This window comes from Eleutherodactylus coqui, chromosome 7 (genome assembly GCF_035609145.1).
Source record: "Eleutherodactylus coqui strain aEleCoq1 chromosome 7, aEleCoq1.hap1, whole genome shotgun sequence".
Classification (NCBI taxonomy): domain Eukaryota; kingdom Metazoa; phylum Chordata; class Amphibia; order Anura; family Eleutherodactylidae; genus Eleutherodactylus; species Eleutherodactylus coqui.
In genome coordinates this window covers 22,680,585-22,694,520 of record NC_089843.1, presented here as the reverse complement: position 1 = coordinate 22,694,520, position 13,936 = coordinate 22,680,585, and the positions used below count along the sequence as shown (strand labels likewise).

The window sequence follows — 13,936 nt, the reverse complement described above, 5'->3', positions numbered from 1 at the left end:
AAGAATGATCCAAAGTTCCAGCTCAGTGATGTACAAATCTTACTAGTAGCTCCTGGACATGTTTCGTGGTGACTGCTGCTATAGGAGCATCTATATGTCTTTAAAGGGAACCTGTCACCTCCCTACAACACTATTTAGTAAGTTAAGTTGCTGTTAGGGGATGTGACAGGGAGCCGGGTGAAGTATTGTTATACACAGCCACTCCCTGGTTCCTGCCACTGGCATCCATGCGCCGCACAGAAATCAGACTCTTTTCAGATTGCTGTTTGCGTGCTCTCCCATAGACGTCTATAGGAGAGCGCGCACACGGCAGTCTGAAAAGAGATTTCAGGTCATTGTGTGAATTCAGTGGCGAGCGACGCAGAAACCTGGGAGCATGTGAGTATAAAAATACATCATCCAGCTCCCTGTCACCTCCCCAACAGGAGCAGGACTTACTTTATGGTGTTGTAGGGAGGTGACAGATTTACTTTAAATTTGTAGCTTCTCAAACTTTTTCTCCATGTATTCTGGATGAATATTTAATTCAATAAAATATATGAATTGTATAAATTCTTTGTTTTTAGTTTAGTTTGACTATGTTTGTCTCTTTCTCTATAATTGTGATGGACCTGACACATTTTATTGGTGATGATTGCTGAAATAACGGTCATTCCAAAGGGTTCTTATATATATATCCTTTTGGTACATCACTGTCATCATCACCTACTGCTCATACTACCATATACCAGTTATATTGGATATCTCCCCTTCTGCACACGGGACGCAGTCATAGCAGCAGGCATGGATTGTTTCTCTTGCCTTTTTCCTGCTTCCAGGTGAACATTGGTCGGAGCAGCGGGATACTGGGATCTGTAGGAAAAGACAAGAACCTTTACTACAATGATAAAACACACATGTATGATAAGAGGATGTAAACTATATAATGATTAGAGATGAGCGAACGTACTCGTCCGAGCTTGATACTCGTTCGAGTATTAGCGTGTTCGAGATGCTCGTTACTCGTAACGAGTACCACGCGATGTTCGGGTTACTTTCACTTTCATCTCTGAGACGTTAGCGCGCTTTTCTGGCCAATAGAAAGACAGGCAAGGCATTACAACTTCCCCCTGCGACGTTCAAGCCCTATACCACCCCCCTGCAGTGAGTGGCTGGGGAGATCAGGTGTCACCCGAGTATAAAAATCGGCCCCTCCCGCGGCTCGCCTCAGATGCGTTGTGAGATAGCTGAGGGACAGTGCTGTTGGTGCCGGAGCTGCTATAGGGAGAGTGTTAGGAGTTAGTGTAGGCTTCAAGAACCCCAACGGTCCTTCTTAGGGCCACATCTAACCGTGTGCAGTAGTGTGGAGGCTGCTTTTAGCAGTGTTGCACTTTTTTTTTTTTTTGGTATATCGGCAGTGCAGAGCATTGCGCCCTGCAGTAATAGTCCAGGGACAGAAGTGTGGAGGCAGGGAGAGCGTTAGGAGTTATTGTAGGCTTCAAGAACCCCAACGGTCCTTCTTAGGGCCACATCTAACCGTGTGCAGTACTGTGGAGGCTGCTTTTAGCAGTGTTGCACATTTTTTTTTTTTTTGGTATATCGGCCGTGCAGAGCATTGTGCCCTGCAGTAATACTCCAGGGATAGAATTGTGTAGGCAGGGCCAGAAGACATATATTATAGATTGAATATACGCAGTGGTCCTTTTGAAAAAAATATTGAAAAAACATCTATTTGGCCTGCCTGTCACTGTGCTCAGTGTTCTGGGTCCGTGTCTGCTGGGGGTAGTAGTTCTCCAAATATATACGCAGCCAGCTAAGTGTTACAGCAGGCTTGCGCCAAATTATTTCCTGGGGTTCCGTAAAGGAAGTCAGCCTCCAACCACAGGCCAATAAGCGCCACATTTATTTACAGCGTTGTGTTTCTTCATTCCTGGTAATACAGCATGCTGAGGGGTAGGGGTAGGCCTAGAGGACGTGGGCGCGGCCGCGGCCGCGGAGGCCCTAGTCCGGGTGTGGGCACAGGCCGAGCTCCTGATCCAGGTGTATCGCAGCCGACTGCTGCGGGATTAGGAGAGAGGCACGTTTCTGGCGTCCCCACATTCATAGCACATTTAATGGGTCCACGCGGTAGACCTTTATTAGAAAATGAGCAGTGTGAGCAGGGCAGGTCCTGTCATGGATGGCAGAAAGTGCTTCCAGCAACCTATCGTCCACCCAGAGTTCTGCGCCGTCCACTGCTGCAACTCAGAATCCTCTGGCTGCTGCTCCTCCTTCCTCCCAGCCTCCTCACTCCATGAAAATGAGACATTCTGAGGAGCGGGCAGACTCCCAGAAACTGTTCTCGGGCCCCTGCTCAGATTGGGCAGCAGTGGTTTCTCTCCCACCAGAGGAGTTTATCGTGACTGATGCCCAACCATTGCAAAGTTCCCGGGGTCCGGGGGATGAGGCTGGGGACTTCCGGCAACTGTCTCAAGACCTTTCAGTGGGTGAGGAGGCCGATGACGATGAGACACAGTTGTCTATCAGTGAGGTAGTAGTAAGGGCATTAAGTCCGAGGGAGGAGCGCACCGAGGATTCTGAGGAAGAGCAGCAGGACAATGAGGTGACTGACCCCACCTGGTTTGCTACGCCTACTGAGGACAGGTCTTCAGAGGGGGAGGCAAGGGCAGCAGCAGGGCAGGTTGCAAGAGGCAGTGCGGTGGCCAGGGGTAGAGGCAGGGCCAGACCAAATAATCCACCAACTGTTTCCCAAAGCGCCCCCTCGCGCCATGCCACCCTGCAGAGGCCGAGGTGCTCAAAGGTGTGGCAGTTTTTCACTGAGAGTGCAGACGACCGACGAACAGTGGTGTGCAACCTTTGTCGCGCCAAGATCAGCCGGGGAGCCACCACCACCAGCCTCACCACCACCAGCATGCGCAGACATATGATGGCCAAGCACCCCACAAGGTGGGACGAAGGCCGTTCACCGCCTCCGGTTTGCACCGCTGCCTCTCCCCCTGTGCCCCAACCTGCCACTGAGATCCAAGCCCGCTCTGAGGACACAGGCACTACCGTCTCCTGGCCTGCACCAACACCCTCACCTCCGCTGTCCTCGACCCCATCCAGCAATGTCTGTCAGCGCAGCGTCCAGCCGTCGCTAGCGTAAGTGTTTGAGCGCAAGCGCAAGTACGCTGCCACGCACCCGCACGCTCAAGCGTTAAACGTGCACGTAGCCAAATTTATCAGCCTGGAGATGCTGCCGTATAGGGTTGTGGAAACGGAGTCCTTCAAAAGTATGATGGCGGCGGTGGCCCCGCGCTACTCAGTTCCCAGTCGCCACTACTTTTCCCGATGTGCCGTCCCAGCCCTGCACGACCACGTCTCCCGCAACATTGTACGCGCCCTCACCAACGCGGTTACTGCCAAGGTCCACTTAACAACGGACACGTGGACAGGCGGGCAGGGCCACTATATCTCCCTGACGGCACATTGGGTGAATTCAGTGGAGGCTGGGACAGAGTCAGAGCCTGGGACCGCTCACGTCCTACCCACCCCCAGAATTGCGGGCCACAGCTCGGTGGTGGTATCTGCGGCGGTGTATGCTTCCTCCACTAAACCACCTCCTCCTCAAACGCAACCTCTGTCTCGCAATCAAGATGTGTCAGCAGCAGCAGAACGTCGCCAGCAGTCGGTGTCGCGCGGCGTGGCAGCACAGCGGTGGGCAACCGTCAGCAGGCCGTGCTGAAACTACTCAGCTTAGGAGATAAGAGGCACACGGCTCACGAACTGCTGCAGGGTCTGACAGAGCAGACCGACCGCTGGCTTGCGCCACTGAGCCTCCAACCGGGCATGGTCGTGTGTGACAACGGCCGTAACCTGGTGGCGGCTCTGCAGCTCGGCAGCCTCACGCACGTGCCATGCCTGGCCCACGTCTTTAATTTGGTGGTTCAGCGCTTTCTGAAAAGCTACCCACGCTTGTCAGACCTGCTCGGAAAGGTGCGCCGGCTCTGCGCACATTTCCGCAAGTCCCACACGGACGCTGCCACCCTGCGCACCCTGCAACATCGGTTTAATCTGCCAGTGCACCGACTGCTGTGTGACGTGCCCACACGGTGGAACACTATGCTCCACATGTTGGCCAGGCTCTATGAGCAGCGTAGAGCTATAGTGGAATACCAGCGCCAACATGGGCGGCGCAGCGGGAGTCAGCCTCCTCAATTATTTTCAGAAGAGTGGGCCTGGTTGGCAGACATCTGCCAGGTCCTTGGAAAGTTTGAGGAGTCTACTCAGGTGGTGAGCGGCGATGCTGCAATCATTAGCGTCACCATTCCTCTGCTATGCCTCTTGAGAAGTTCCCTGCAAAGCATAAAGGCAGACGCTTTGCACTCGGAAACAGAGCCGGGGCAAGACAGTATGTCACTGGATAGTCAGAGCACCCTCCTGTCTATATCTCAGCGTGGTGAGGAGGAGGAGGAGGAGGACGATGAGGAGGAGGGGGAAGAGACAGCTTGGCCCACTGGTGAGGGTACACATGCTGCTGGGCTGTCATCCTTTCAGCATGTATGGCATGAGGAGGAGGAGGAGGAGGAGGAGGATCCTGAAAGTAATCTTCCTAGTGAGGACAGCCATGTGTTGCGTACAGGTACCCTGGCACACATGGCTGACTTCATGTTGGGATGCCTTTCTCGTGACCCTCGTGTTACACGCATTCTGGCCACTACGGATTACTGGGTGTACACACTGCTCGACCCACGGTATAAGGAGAACCTTTCCACTCTCATACCTGAAGAGGAAAGGGGTTCGAGAGTGTTGCTATACCACAGGACCCTGGCGGACAAACTGATGGTAAAATTCCCATACGACAGCGCTAGTGGCCGAAGGCGCAGTTCCGAGGGCCAGGTAGCAGGGGAGGCGCGGAGATCAGGCAGCATGTACAGCACAGGCAGGGCAACACTCTTTAAGGCCCTTGACTGCTTTATGGCTCCCCAGCAAGACTGTGTCACCGCTCCCCAGTCACGGCTGAGTCGGCGGGAGCACTGTAAAAGGATGGTGAGGGAGTACGTAGCCGATCGCACGACCATCCTCCGTGACGACTCTGCCCCCTACAACTGCTGGGTGTCGAAGCTGGACACGTGGCCTGAACTCGCGCTGTATGCCCTGGAGGTGCTTGCTTGTCCTGCGGCTAGCGTCTTGTCAGAGAGGGTGTTTAGTGCGGCTGGGGGAATCATCACAGATAAGCGTACCCGCCTGTCAACCGACTGTGCCGACAGGCTAACACTCAAGATGAACAAAGCCTGGATTTCCCCAGACTTCTGTTCTCCACCAGCGGACAGCAGCGATACCTAAGCAATACGTAGGCTGCACCCGCGGATGGAAGCATCGTTTTGTATCCCCATCAAAAACGGGGACCTTTTCGCTTCATCAATCTGTGTATAATATTCCTCCTCCTCCTCCTGCTCCTCCTCCTGAAACCTCACATAATCACGCTGAACGTGCAATTTTTCTTAGGCCCACAAGGCTTAGTCATATAATTTTTCTAAACAATCTTTATACGTTTCAATGCTCATTAAAGCGTTGAAACTTTCACCTCAACCAATTTTTATTTTTACTGGGCTGCCTCCTGGCCTAGTTACCAATTAAGCCACATTAACCAAAGCGATTAATGGGTTTCACCTGCCCTCTTGGTTGGGCACGGGCAATTTTTCTGAGGTACATTAGTACTGTTGATACAGCAATTTTTGTGGGCCCTCGCCTACAGTGTAATCAAATTAATTTTTAGCCCACCTGCATTACAGCTGACATTACCTCAGCTGTGTTGGGCACTGCAATGGGATATTTTTATGTACCGCCGGTGGCTTCCTGGCACCCACCCATGCTGTGGGTCCACAGGGAGTTGTAACTACATGTGTCCACTTCTAAAGAACCCCAGTCTGACTGGGGCATGCAGTGTGGGCCGAAGCCCACCTGCATTAAGCACGACATTACATCAGCTGTGATGGGCACTGCAATGGGATATATTTATGTACCGCCGGTGGCTTCCTGGCACCCACCCATGCTGTGGGTCCACAGGGAGTTGTAAATGCATCTGTTTCCACTTCTAAAGAACCCCAGTCTGACTGGGGCATGCAGTGTGGGCCGAAGCCCACCTGCATTAAGCATGACATTACTACCTCAGCTGTGTTGGGCAATGCAATGGGATATATTTATGTACCGCCGGTGGGTTCCAGGGAGCCACCCATGCTGTGGGTCCACAGGGAGTTGTAAATGCATCTGTTTCCACTTCTAAAGAACCCCAGTCTGACTGGGGCATGCAGTGTGGGCCGAAGCCCACCTGCATTAAACATCACATTACTACCTCAGCTGTGTTGGGCACTGCAATGGGATATATTTATGTACCGCCGGTGGGTTCCAGGGAGCCACCCATGCTGTGGGTGCACACGGAATTCCCATTGCGGAGTTGTACCTGCCTGTGACTATATATAAAAAAACGCGGTCTGACTGGGGCATGCAGACACCTTGACAGAATGAATAGTGTGTGGCACATAGGTTCCCCATTGCTATGCCCACGTGTGCAGCTCCAGATGGAGGTGGCACAGGATTGGATTTCTCATTGCTTCTGTACAGCATTGTGGGCTATCGCCCCGCCCCTTTTAAAGAGGGTCGCTGCCTAGCCGTGCCAACCCTCTGCAGTGTATGCCTGCTTTTCCTGTGGCAGACGCACTTATAAATAGACATGAGGGTGGCGTGGCATGAGGGCAGCTGAAGGCTGGGCAGGGACAGTTTGGTGTGCGCTGTGGACACTGGGTCGTGGGAGGGGGATTTGGCAGCATGTAACCCAGGAGAAGTGGCAGCGGAGTGTCATGCAGGCAGTGATTGTGCTTTGTTGGAGGTAGTGTGGTGCTTAGCTAAGGTATGCATTGCTAATGAGGGCTTTTCAGATGCAAAAGTTGTTGGGAGGGGGGGGGGACACTCTTGCTGCTATTGTGGCTTAATAGTGGGACCTGTGAACTTGAGATGCAGCCCAACATGTAGCCCCTCGCCTGCCTTATCCGTTGTTGTGTCGTTCCCATCACTTTCTTGAATTGCCCCGATTTTCACAAATGAAAACCTTAGCGAGCATCGGCGATATACAAAAATGCTCGGGTCGCCCATTGACTTCAATGGGGTGCGTTACTCGAAACGAACCCTCGAGCATCGCGAAAAGTTCGTCTCGAGTAACGAGCACCCGAGCATTTTGGTGCTCGCTCATCTCTAATAATGATGTTAAAGGGCAGACAGGATTTACATAATCACCTACATAATATAACTCTTCTCACCCCCTTTGTGTTTTTCCATGTTATAGACTGCCGATTTATGTGAAGCTTTTCACCACTGACAGCCCACGGAGTAAAATTCCCTACTACAACCTCATGTATGGCGTCTTCTGTATGTAACCAGTTTATGATCGTATATGGATGTTTGCCTTCCCCCTGTTCATTAAAGTAATATGAAGGTCTCATTGGATCCGGTGAGGACTTCATCATTTGTATGTAGCGCTGTAACTTCCGTCTGTAGTGTAAAAATACAGTTATTGAGTTTTCTTCATATTTGTCTTTTATAAATAAGAACATTTCATGTAGAGCTTTTGCCAGAACTTCTACTGCAGAATACAAACTTGAGGCGACCCCCGATGAGAGAACGTCCCTCAGATTATCTGCAGCATTGTCCCGAGTGTAGTTGTGTTCTTTAATGATGTCATAGTCTGATATGAAGGAATCTATATCATCATGCTTGTACATATCAAATAACAATCTCCAGTAAGAATGTTTTTGGTTCATATCATCATGTTTCCTGTATATTTTTATAAAATCCTCCAGACCTGGAAAAGGTAATGAAAACTTCACTGCCAGATTTCCTGTATATAGCGAATACATTTCTTTTAACGGTTTGCCAGTAGTACTGATCCAGGATGGTGAAAGGATGAAGGTGTTGTCTAAAAGTATGAATTCATATTCTTCTAATAAAGGACTCATAGAAAGAGAGAGGGTCCCGCACATTATAATGATGGAGACTTGTGGATTGTTTAGAGCTTGTAAAATCGTATTATAATTTTTATTGTCAAGTGTTATGGTGAAGGCGGCACAGATCCCGCGCTCTCTCATGTACTTTGTTAGTATAAGCAGCTCATTCTCTCCAGCTTCATCCTGTGATACTATAATCCCAACCCAGGTCCAGCCAAAGTGCTCCAGCAGTTCGGTGATCGCCATATTGTGGGTGTGGTAATTTTGAACCATTCGGAAAACATGAGGATAGAGGAGTCTATCAGATAATGAGGGGTCGGAGGCTCCATAGCTGATCTGCAAAACACAGAAGAAAACTAAGATCATTTTGTACAGACTGTTCTCAGTCAGTTAGTTAGTAGGACGTCCTCAGAAATCCCAAACGCCACATACAAAACTAATTATGTTGTATTTAGATGTGCTACAGAAAGTTGTGCCTGAGAGTCTCGGACATAAATTGCATTATGCAGCACATGGGCACCCCATGTGTGCCACATATTACATGTCCCATTGTCTAGCGAGATTCACATGAAAATAGGACATGCAGCGATTTTGCAACTGAGACTCTTGATCTGAGCAAAAAAAATTAAAGTTTAGTTAGAGGATTGGGTTCATTTTCCTTGTGAGATCTGTCCATATGGGACATGGGCAGAACTTGTATTTATGTAGGAAATTTTTGTGCGAGCAATACACAGCAAAAAGAACACATAGATATCATTGGACTCATTCTCACTATTTTGCTGCGCATTTGCACCTCAAAGGTCCCTATAGGAGCCTGTGGGGGTGGGCAAATGTGCAGATTTTTTAAGGTTGGATTAGACACAATGTTTCTGTCTCAAAAAACACTCAAGGACATCTTTTGAGCGAGAATCATTGGTTCCAACTACACTGACATTGTGCAGTTTTCGTTAATGAGTTGCTGATAGTTCTCTTTCAGTATGCTGAAAAAGAAGGATCAGCCTTATCAGGAGTTCACAGCGGGATGCAGCTGATACTATTGTTTCAGCTGGTATCCCGCTCCAAGAACACAGCCGGGTATGAAGAACACAGCAGTCCAGCATTAACATTATGTATTCAAATCTACTAAAAGCAACCAACTTCCTTACATGTCTTATTCCTAACTATCTACAACCTTCCATACATGCATTAAGCATATTACAATACAAATTTAATATAACTATTATTACAAATGCTTTTAATATTGTGATGCCCGCCTCCCATTCTCTTCTTTGAGTGTCCCGGTAGCCAGGGACAGAAGTATTACTCATCCAGGAGACATCACGTGACTTGAGTCATATGATGCAATCATGTTTTTGCCCACAAGATGGTCCTCACTCGAAGCACAAGTCGCATACTCCAGATTAAACATCACCGTCTGCGGGCACTTTTGATGTGGTGCAGTAGCAGTCACGTGGTCATGATGCCGGGTCAGGTACATGATCATGTGATTACGCTGCCACTAGGGACTGGGGGGGGGGGGGGCAATAAAAGAAACAGGAGGGCAGACAGTGTAGATAACGACCTGCGACCAAGTAATGGGAATGGGGGTCGAGCAGGTGGGGTTAGAACAGTTAGAACTGACAGAACAGCCAATGGTACCATTAGTAGCACAATGAAGTTATAGAATAACAACAACCATATAAATTGTATGGCAATGAATGTAAGAAGTCTTTTTTTTTTTGAAAATCAAGTTTTATTGACATTTTTGTTTTTCATTAACAGGTAGGACATAGACAGTCATAAAGAATTCTTTAACAAATATCTGCATCACAGTAAAATAAGACCATGAGAGGTAGAGATCGGGAGGTAGGAGGCTTCTAATCGTATACTGATATCGAGTCTTCTCCCATTGTCTGTTGATAAGGCTCATCTTCTCGTTCTGCGGTAGGCAGAATGATAAGGTCTTGTTTCCTTTTGATATTCAGCGGCGGCAGGATTAGAGTGACTGTCTAATTAACATTGACTGAAAGAATATAAAGTAATAATTGGGTAGTCGGGGGATAGGACAGACAGAAGGGGGAAAGGGTAGTGGGGCGAATGGGGTGCTGTAGGGTAGATATACTGTTGGGTTATAACTCGCAGGTTTGAAAATGGACTCAATGTGTGTATAGAAGGTTTTCCCTATAATCAGGGGGGTTGTCAGCTATCTTAATGTTGATCTGAAGTGATGTGAGAGGATCGAGCATGGCTACTTGAGGGGTTTGAGCCGATGTTTTACAGCTATTTCCTGGACAGGGGACGGGTAACTAAGGAACGTGAAGTATGAAGTATGGGCATCCTGCTAGTGAGGTTCAGGGTTCTCCCTGGGTTTTTTTTTTCTATGTTGTGTAGTGAAGGAGTATGGGGGGGGGGCGACCCCCACGTGAGAGGCCCCAACTCAATAGGTGCAATTCATGATGCCCTCAATTGCCTCCATGGACCCCATGTATTCCAGAAATTTTCATGAGAGTCTGTGACCCAACTAAATAGCTCCTCTAAGTTAGCAGTGGTGTCAACTTTTTCCATCCACTGAGCTAGTGAAGGAGGAGTTTTTTGAAGCCACAGTAATGGAATTAATGCTTTAGCAGCGTCTAGAAGGAAGGCAATGAGTGGATTCCTCTTAGGATGAAATTCTTTAGTAGGCTTCCATAGAAATATCATCTCCGGAGAGATAGATATACCCGATGCAAATTTTTTTAGTGTCACTTCCACCTCTGTCCAGAAAGCGGCCAAGATCGGGCAGCTCCACCAGATATGGGTATATGATCCTATGTCGCTCTCGCATCTCCAGCATCTCCCATGTTGAGCTAGATTGTAGGCAGCCAACCACTGGGGGGTTTTATACCACCTCACCAGTAGTTTGTAATGGCTTTCTTGAGCTAGAATGCAAGGTGAGATGCCGAACGAGGTGTTCAAAATAGATTTGATATCGGATGGTGAGAGAGAAATGCCCAGTTCCTTTTCCCAGGAAATAAGGAAATTAGGTTTTGTATAGGATGATTTGATGATAAATTGTTTGCGTAGGTAGGAAATCTTCTTAGACTTGGAGTTATTGTCTGTCAGGGTCTTTTCGAATCCTGTTAGAGGCCTAGTAGAGGTGTATTTGTTTAAGAAATTGTTAAGTGTTTTTTTAACATAAATTTGTTGAAGGGATGAGATGTTATGCACAGGGAGAAGGTCTTTTAGGATTTCATCTGTATTTTTGTGGGCTATTGTTTGTAAAGCTCCTATATTGAGACCCTTAAATTTCTCCCATATTGAGTGGGAGGCAGGGTCACTGGGGGTGTCTAGCAGGCTGGGGATGACTCTTATAGGAGCACATGGTGATGGGTCTGGTGCTAGAGTTTCTTTTAAGCTTGACCATATTTCGCAAGGGCCCCTGATGAGAGGATTAAGACCTGCTTCTATTATTTGAGGGGAACCACAGTTCTTTCAGAAATGATCTCCCCTCTGAGGCCTCTGCTAGAGAGGGTAGAATTTTATCTCTGGTTGGGAGTATCAGGTCCATCCAGTATCCCAATTGGGATGCGCAATAAAAGTCTGACACATTGGGGAGATCTATGCCGCCTTCTGTGCCTCTTTTAATCATAAGGCTGTAGGCCAGTCTAGGCCTTTTATTCCCCCACACAAACCCAGAGAAGGTTGTTCGTATTGTTTTTAAGAAGCTTTTTGGGAGGTGGATTGGACGCATTCTGATCTTGTATAAAATTATAGGGAAAATGTAGGTCTTTAGGATATTTTTCCTCCCAAACCACGATATAAGAGGAATATCGTAGTTTCGTAGGAGATTTTTAATTTGGCCGATTAGGGGGGGGGGGGGGGGGAGGGGATTGGCTTGGTAGAGATCCTCTATTTTTTTGGTTAGCTTAATTCCTAAGAAATCCATTGATTTCTTGGCCCAGTTGAAAGGGGAATATTTCTTAATGACTTTGCAGCGAGTTTCTAGAATTGAGACATTTAGAACAGTGTACTTTGAAAAGTTAATTTTAAAGTTAGAAAACAACCCAAAGTTATTAAGTGCAGTTTCTAGTTTGGTCAGGCCTCTCTCAGGGTTTGCTATTAGAAATACTATGTCATCTGCAAAAGCAGCTGAAGAGAGTGAATGTTTCTCCCATTCAAGGCCTTGGATTTCCGGGTCTTGTCTGATCGTCTGGAGAAAGGGCTCTAATGCTAGTACGAATAGGGATGGAGATAGGGGGCAGCCCTAGCGGGTGCCATTTTTAATGTCAAAGGCTGGGGAGAGAATCTCATTGATTTTGAGCCTAGCATTTCGAGATGAGTATAGGGAGAGGATGGCAGAAACGAAAGCCTGAGGAATATTAAAATTAAGTAAAGTTTTCTTCATGTATCCCCAGCCTACCCGGTCAAAAGCCTTTTCGGCGTCTGTTCCTACCAGGAGTAAGAGTATTTTGAATTTGTGGGCATACCGTATCGCATGGAGGATTCTTCTGCTGTTGTCTCTGCCCTCCCTCCCCTTCACAAACCCCGTCTGTTCTTCGTTGATCAGAGATGGCAGGAAGCCTAATTTTTTGGCTTGGAGTTTGGCCCATAATTTTAAATCGAAGTTTAGAAGAGAAATTGGGCGATAACTGCCACATAATTTCGGGTTTTTATTGTCTTTATGCAGTAAGGTTATGTGAGCTTCGAGGGACTGTTTGGGGAAGGGGGCACCTTGCAGGAGGGCGTTAAATAGTTCTGTGATTCTGGGCACTAGGGTTTGCTTAAAGGAGTTGTAGTACAATAAGTTTAGGCCATCTGGGCCTGGGCTTTTGCCATGCGGGCAAGATTTTAAGAGGAGGTTGACCTCCTCCCGGGAGACTGGGACCATTAGGGATTCCGCCTGTTCATTATTAAGTTTAGGGAGGTGGGTTTGAAGCAGAAAGGAGTCAGTCATTCTTTCTATTTCCTTTTCTTCTTCCGAGGAGAGGGGGTTTTGTTGTCTGATATTATAAAGTTTAGAATAGAATTGATAGAAGGCTTTTGCGATCTCTTCCGAGAAGGTTACGTGGGATCCGTTATAAATTTTAATGGAATGAATGTGGTTTTTGGCTCGTGCTTTTTTGATCAGGGCAGACATAAATTTACTACGTCTATTGCCCTGTGCATAAACTACATGCTTATGGTATAGATGTTTTTTTGTTGTAGGGGAAATCTAAGCGTTGTTTAAGATCTCTTCTTAGGTCCTCCAATTCTTCTAAGGCTAATTTTGATTGGGACAGTTTCGTTATCTGTTCCAATTTTGCAATTTTGCTCAGTCTGTCGTCTATGTCTTTTTGGAGGAGTTTTTTTTGTCTTAGTGCCCAGGGCTATCAGTAATCCTCGCATGAAAGCCTTGTGGGATTCCCAGACCACGGGGACCTCCGCGTCCCCATTTGTATTGATGGAGAAGTATTCCTCTAAGAGGGTTGAAAGACGTTCCCTTTCCTCCGGGGAGTCAAGCAAGGATGCATTGAGCCTCCATCTCCATTCTTTGGGTTTAGGTTGGGGAAGGCGGAGGTCCACATGGACCGGAGCATGATCTGAAATTGTAGTTACATCAATTTTAACTCTCTCAAGGTGTGTAAGGAGCTCCGAGGAAAGGAATATATAGTCCAGTCTCTGATGGGATTGGTGTACTTTTGAGAAAAAGGTATAATCTTTTGTAGAAGGGTTCAGGAGGCACCATGCATCTGTCAAGTTTAATTCATGAAGACTACGAATGAGCCTCCTGATTTTCATTTGTGAGGTATGGGAGCGGCCTGTTGAGGAGTCGCTTAACGGGTGTATGGTGATATTTAGATCTCCTCCCAAGATTATTTGGCCTTCTGCGAAGTGTTTCAGTATTGATAGGTTTTTGATCAGCCAAGGCCTTGGTCGATATTGGGGGCATAAAGGTTGGCTATAGTTGTTTTAATGTTGTTGCATGTTCCCTTCAAAATCAGGGCCCTACCCTCCCCATCTTCAAAACTGGCCTGACATTT

At 47.7% G+C, this 13,936-nt stretch overlaps 1 protein-coding gene across 1 annotated transcript in view; it reads right to left on the bottom strand.

Moving 5' to 3' along the window:
• LOC136573434 (vomeronasal type-2 receptor 26-like) overlaps positions 1-13,936 on the bottom strand; it is a 92,765-nt gene that overhangs the window by 29,201 nt on the left and 49,628 nt on the right. Inside the window, exons 2-3 of the mRNA XM_066574724.1 lie at positions 7,275-8,294; positions 729-852 (exon numbers count right to left, since the gene is read on the bottom strand). Coding sequence (XP_066430821.1) covers positions 729-852; positions 7,275-8,294 — 1,144 coding nt within the window. The remainder of the gene's footprint in view (positions 1-728; positions 853-7,274; positions 8,295-13,936) is intronic.